This window comes from Lipotes vexillifer, unplaced genomic scaffold (genome assembly GCF_000442215.2).
Source record: "Lipotes vexillifer unplaced genomic scaffold, Lipotes_vexillifer_v1.1 scaffold567, whole genome shotgun sequence".
In the NCBI taxonomy this organism is placed as follows: domain Eukaryota; kingdom Metazoa; phylum Chordata; class Mammalia; order Artiodactyla; family Lipotidae; genus Lipotes; species Lipotes vexillifer.
In genome coordinates this window covers 1,324,014-1,330,858 of record NW_006776652.1, presented here as the reverse complement: position 1 = coordinate 1,330,858, position 6,845 = coordinate 1,324,014, and the positions used below count along the sequence as shown (strand labels likewise).

General features: G+C 44.4%; 1 protein-coding gene across 1 annotated transcript in view; it reads right to left on the bottom strand.

Annotated features, from left to right (window-relative positions):
- NPM2 (nucleophosmin/nucleoplasmin 2) overlaps positions 1-6,067 on the bottom strand; it is a 22,210-nt gene extending 16,143 nt beyond the window's left edge. Inside the window, exons 1-3 of the mRNA XM_007450593.1 lie at positions 6,010-6,067; positions 5,769-5,854; positions 5,508-5,633 (exon numbers count right to left, since the gene is read on the bottom strand). Coding sequence (XP_007450655.1) covers positions 5,508-5,633; positions 5,769-5,854; positions 6,010-6,067 — 270 coding nt within the window. The remainder of the gene's footprint in view (positions 1-5,507; positions 5,634-5,768; positions 5,855-6,009) is intronic.
- Between the last annotated feature and the right edge of the window lie 778 nt (positions 6,068-6,845).

Here is a 6,845-nt window from a genome sequence, read left to right as displayed (position 1 = left end):
ACAAAAAAAAAAAAAAAAAAAAAAAAAAAGAAGAACTCATACAAGTCAATAGTAAAAAGACAAATATTAAAATACATTAAACTCAAACACAGTTTTACAAAATTAATAAAGATCTGGACAGAAAATTCTCCAGGAATTCCCTGGCAGTCCCATGGTTAGAACTCCATGCTTTTATTGCCAAGGGTGCGGGTTCAATCCCTAGTCAGAGAACTAAGATCCCACAAGCCACGCAGCCAAAAAAGAAAAAACAAAAAGAAAGAAAGAAAATTCTCCAAAAAAGATATACAAATAGCCAATAAGCACATAAAGAGATGCTCAACATCATTAGTCATTAGAGAAACGCAAATCAAAACCACAGTGAGCTACCACTTCATACCCACTAAGATGACTAATCAAAACCAAAGACCAAAACAAGTGTTGGTGAGGATGTGGAGAGACTGGAATACTCAAACATTGCTGGTGAGATTGTAAAATGATGTGACCACTTTGGAAAACAATATGGCAGTTCCTCAAAATGTTACATATATGAAGCTACCATATGACCCAGCAATTGCACTTCCAGGTATATGCTCAAGAGAAATAAAAACTATGTTCAGGACTTCCCTGGTGGCTCAGTGGTTAAGAATCCACCTGCCAATGCAGGGGACATGGGTTCAAGCCCTGGTCTGGGAAGATCCCACATGCCGCGGAGCGACTAAGCCCATGAGCCACAACTACTGAGCCTGCGTTCTAGAGCCCGCGAGCCACAACTACTGAAGCCCACATGCCTAGAGCCCATGCTCCACAACAAGAGAAGCCACCGCAATGAGAAGCCCATGCACCGCAACGAAGAGTAGCCCCCGCTCGCCACAACTAGAGAAAGTCTGCATGCAGCAACAAAGACCCAACACAGCCAGAAATAAATAAATAAAATATTAAAAAAAACTTATGTTCATACAAAAATTTGTACATTAATGTTAATAACAGCATTCCTAATAGCCAAGTGGTAGAAACAATCCAAATGTCCACCAACTGAACAGATAAACAAAATGTGGTATATCAATACAATGGAATATTATTTGGCAATAAAAAGGAGTCAAGTACTGATATATGCAACAACATGGATAAACCTTGAAAACATTATGCTAAGTGAAAGAAAGTGGTCACAAAAGACCATACAGTTTATGATTCCATTTATATGATTTGCCAGAATAGGAAAATCTATAGACATAAAGTAAATTAGTGGTTGCCTAAGGCTGGGGGTAAGTGAATGTGGGAAATGGGAAGTGACCACTGGTAGGTATGGCGTTTCTTTTTGGGTTGATGAAAATGTTCTAAACCTAGATTGTGATTGTTGCACAACTCTGAATTTACTAAAAATCACTGAATTGTATACTCTAATGAGTGAAGCTTATGGTATGTGAATTTTCTTCCAATAAATATGCAAATCTCATTTTTAAAAGCACCCCAAATCATGAAATATGTAGGGGTAAACTTTACAAAGTACGTAGGGGACCAGGACCCTGAAAATTACAAAACATTCCTGGGAAAAGCTAAAGATGTAAACAAATGGAGAAATATATCATGTTCAATTATCGATGACTCAAAATTGTCAAGATGGCAATTCCCCCCAAAGTAATCTATAGATTCAATACAATCTCAATCAATATCCCACCAGACTGATTTTTAAAGAAAGCTGATTCTGAAACTTACATGGAAATGCTAAGGACCTAGACTTGTCAACCCTATTTTGGAAAAGAACAACAAAATTGGAGGACTCACACGATCTAATTTTAAGACTTACTATAAAAGCACAATAATCAAATTAGTCTGGTATGGAATGAGGGTAAACATAAATCAATGAAACACAATAGTGTATAGACATATATGCATACACATATGGTCAACCAATTTTTGGCAAATGCCAAGGTAATTGTATCAGTGAAAGAGCAGTCTTTTCAAAGAATGGCACTGGAGCACTGGATATCAATTTGGAAAAAAATGTCCTTCTATCCTCACTTCATACCATACAAGAAACTTATCTTGAAACAGATCATAGACTTAAATATAAGAGCTAAAACAATAGCATTTCTAGAAGAAAACATAAAAGAAAACCTTTGTGACCTTAGTTTAAGCAATGATTTCTTCGGACACCAAAAGGATGAATCATAAGAGAAAAAAATGTTAAATTGAACTTTATCAAAATTAAAAACTTGTGCTCTTCAAAAAACATTATTACAAAAATGAAAAGGCAAGCCACACATTAGGAGAAAATATTTGTAATAAAGGACTTATATCCAAAATGTATTAAAAAACTCCTACAAGTCAATAAGAATAACTCAATTATTTAAAAATGGGCAAAACATCTAAACAGGTATTTTGCAGAAGATATACAAAAGACCAAAAACCAAATAAGAAGACCGTTAATATCACCAACCCTCAAGGAAAAATAAAAACCACAATGAGGTGCCACTGTATATGTACTAGATTGGCTAAAATTAAGAAGACTGACAATGCTGAGTGTTGGTGAGGATGTGGACCAACTGGAATTCTCATAGATTGCTGGTAGAAATGCAGAATGGTACAGCAATTTGGAAAGTAGTTTAGCAGTTTTGTGTAAAGTTTAACATATGCTTACTATGTGATCCAGCAATATCACTCCTAGGTATTTACCTAAGAGAAATGAAAACACGTCTATACAAATACACTCAAACATTCCTAGCAGCTTTATTGACAATAGTCCAAAAACTGGAAACTACCCAAAATGTCCATATGTCCATTAACAGGTGAATGAACAAATTTTATATAAATTGTAGAGTGGCATATTACTCAGATATAAAAAAGGAGCATATTACTGTTTTATCAACAACGGGGATAAATCTCAAAAGCATTGTGCTAAGTGAAAAAAGCCAGCACAAGAGACTACATATTGTATGGTTCCATTTAAATGAAATTATAGAAAAGGCAAAACTATAGTGACAGAAAGTAGATCAATGGTTGCCAGAGACAGTTGTAGGTGGAAGGAACTGACTGCATGAGGCATGAGGAACTGGGGGCAGGGCGGTGGAAATTCTCTACCTTGATGTTGGTGGCTACTGCCCCATTTGTCAAATGCATCGAGCTGCACACTTAACACTAGTGAATCTTACTGTATATAAATTATATCTCAGTACAGCTAATAAAAGAACTGACTCAAAGAAATAGAAACATCTGAGAAGATCTAAACCTATTAAATAAATCACAATAGTTTGAAAATCAAACCAGTCCCACACAGTTCATTCACTTATTTACTCACTCATTCATTATATATTGAGTTCCTACAACATACCAGACACTAGTATAGGGGCTGTATGGATACTGCAGCAAAGCAGGCAAAATCCATGCTTTCTTGGAGTCTATATCCTGGTTGGGGGGAAAAGACAATGCACAAATGAAACCTCATGTCAGTAATGGGTCCTATGGGGGAAAAAGTGATCATGGGTGGGGTAGAAATGGGGGTGCTGTTTGTGGCCAGGGAAGACCCTTCAATGAGATGACATTTGAACAAAGACCAGATTGAAGTCAGGGGCAAGTGTGTCCCTGGCATGGGGGAACATGAAATTGACTAAAGGGGACCAATGATGAAGGCAGGCATATCTCTTAGGAGGCCCTGCAATAAACCTGAGCAAGAGGTGATGGTCACCTGGACCAGAGTGTAGCAGGGAGGTGGTGAGATGTGGTTAGATGAAGGTAGAGCCAACAGGATTTGCTGGTGGGTCAGATATGGGGTGTTAGAGAAAGAGGGTTTCATCCTGGCTAATTGGAGGAATAGCTATTTACTGGGAGAGGATCAGGTCTGGGGATGGGGGAAGAGATTATAGATAGAAATCAAGAATTTGGATTTAGACATGCTAAGTTTGAAATATCTATTAGATATCTGTTAAGTGTTTTGAGTTGGACAGAGGATCTGGAGCACAACAGAGAGGCTGGGTTTACAGAATAAATGTCAGAGTCTTCATTTGTATAGGTGGTCTTTAAAACTATGGGAATGGGTAAGATTTAGGGAGATCTCATAGATAGAGGAAAAAAATAGGTTTGAGGGCAGTTTTACAGATCAGCCTCCCAGGTCTTTAAGGGCAGATAATCCTGGTCTCATATTCACTGTTCTGCTGCATGGAAGGAGGGAACACGCCATGCCTCGGTTCATGAGGCTAATATGCCTTGACATCCAAATAAGATATGGAATTTATAGGCCAACCTCACTTATGAGTATATAAGTTAAAAAAAAAAGTCTTATTAACAAAGCAAATCTAGAAGTTTATAATAAAATCAGTAATGTTTATCTCAGGAATGCAAAGTTGATTGAATATTTTTCTATTAGTATAACTTACCACATTAACAGACTAAAGAAGAGAGAGCCCCTGATAATATGAATAGGAAAGCATTTGATAACTAATTCGATAATCATGATTAAAAAGAAGAAAATTAAACTTTTCAAAGTAGAGTAGGATTAGACGGAGACTTCCTTAACCTGACAAAGGGTATCTACCAAACACTTCATACTTAATGGAGAAACATTAGAAGCATTCCTTTTTAAAAAATCACGTATGGGGACTTCCCTGGTGGCGCAGTGGTTACGAATCTGCCTGCCAATGCAGGGGACACGGGTTCGAGCCCTAGTCAGGGAAGATCCCACATGCTGCAGAGCAACTAAGCCTGTGTGCTGCAACTACTGAACCTGCGCTCTAGAGCCCACGAGCCACAACTACTGAGCCCGCATGCCACAACTACTGAAGCCCGTGCGCCTAGAGGACATGCTCCGCAGCAAGAGAAGCCACTGCAATGAGAAGCCCTTGCACTGCAACGAAGACTAGTCCCCACTTGCCACAACTAGAGAAAGCCCGCGAGCAGCAACGAAGACCCAACGCAGCCAAAAATAAATAAATAAATAAATCGGGAATGAAACGAGGACATCTACCATTATCATTTTATCCAATATTATACTGGAGGTCCTAGCCAGTGTACCTGGATTTAAAAGAAAAAAAACAAAAAACAACACAAAGACTGCCATTACTCACAAAGAAGATCTGCATAGAAAACTCAAAATAAATTATTAGAGTGAGACTTTCTGGATACACAATCTGGATACACAAGCAGTATGTAAATCATCAACACTGTCTGGTCTCCAGCAGTAAACAGTTGAAAAATGTGATTTGGAGAGAGGTTATTTAACTTGCCCAAAGTCACATGGCTAGTAAAGAGTCGACTAGGAGGGAGTTCCCTGGCGGTCCAGTGGTTAGGACTCAGCCGGCCCCCCCACCCCCGGCCCACCAAAAAAAAAAAAAATTGTGGACTAGGATGGAAACGGGGCTCCCTGCCTCCTGGGTCCAAGCTTTTAGTCCTGGGCTATATGCCTCTCTAGCACTGGTTGTACTTGTGCAGGAGCCTGTACCCCACCTTTGGGTCCGTTCCCACGCAGCGGGTGAGGCCTGAGCAGGGCCTCCTAGGGCTGGAGCCAGGGTGTCCTAGGCCCCCAGGGAAAGGCTCACCATGGGGAGGACGGAGGCCCGAAGAGAGGCCAGGGTGATGGGCTTCCTCTTTCTGTCGTCCTGGCTTGCTGGGGGCAGGATCTCCACGAGGTTCATCTCCTCTTTGGCTTTCTCCCCCAGGCAAATCTGAGAGGGGTGGAAAACGAGCAGGGTTCCTCCTCACCCAGAGGGCACCGGACAATCCCACCTGCTCCTCTGTGGCTGTCCAAGTCCCTCCCTGCTCCGTCCTTCCTCCCCTCCTTGGGGCTGGGGGGTACCCACCGTACTAAGCAGCAGCATACAGTCCTGCTTCCCCACCTTCTGGGGTCTGAAGGTCCAAGTCGGCTTCTCCTGGCTCAGCTCACAGCCTGCGAAGGGAGACGGAGGGCGGAAGGCGTGGCGTGGGGCGGGCAGGCTCCAGGGAGGCGCGCCTCTCTGCCTCCAGCCCTAGCCGCCCCCCTGCCCCCGGTGACGTACCCCCAGCCCCCCGGGGGCTCCGAGAACAGCCTGGAGCCTCACTCACCCCAGAGCAAGGCCAGTGTCGCCTTTTCGGAGGTGCTGCTAGTACGGCTGCGATTCATGATGCGGGGCGGGGGCCGAGCAGCTGCGAGGAAGGGCGCGTTACAACCCGCGGCCGACAAGGCAACCCACACCCGAGCTGGGGACACCCCGGCGGAGCGCTCCGCCGAAGGACGGTGCTTAGATCGCCCAGAGCGGGAGAGGTGAGCGAGGGGCCCGGCTACCCCGCCGGCCCTCCCAACACCCCGGGGGTGCAGCGCCGGTCAGCCGCGGGCAAGGCGGCTCGGTGCCCGGTCTCATGTCCACTCGGCCCCGGGCCCCGGCCCTCTCGCAACCCCTCCTCCACCTCACCGTCGCTACTCCGCGTGCGAGGCTCACGCCATAGGCTCCTCCTCGGATCGCTTCCCTCTTGGGCTCCCTCCCTCCGGCCTCATCCCGGCCTCACCTGAGGCCCGGCCGCCCACAGCGGGCGGTTATGAAGCCTGGGAAGGGGCAACGGGAGGTGTCTCATCAGCCCCATTCCGTTCTTCCACTCCTTCCTCCTCTTCGCTCCTCAGAAGCACCTGGAGAGCTCGTTAAAACACAAAGCGTTTCCCACGGGGAGGTCTGGGTGTGACCCAGAGAATTAGCATTTCTAACAGGTGCCCAGGTGCGGCGGACGCTGCTGGTCCAGGACCGCACCGTGAGAACCACGGTCCTGACCAATAGGGACTGACTGAGGTCTGCTGCCGGAGCCCGCCCAGCGCCCAGCGTGGAGATGCTTTGCTACCAGGTAGGAAGCGCAGCCTTGTCGGCCCTTCGTGCTCATTGCCTTTCTTCTTTCTTCGTGTCCTTTCCCTA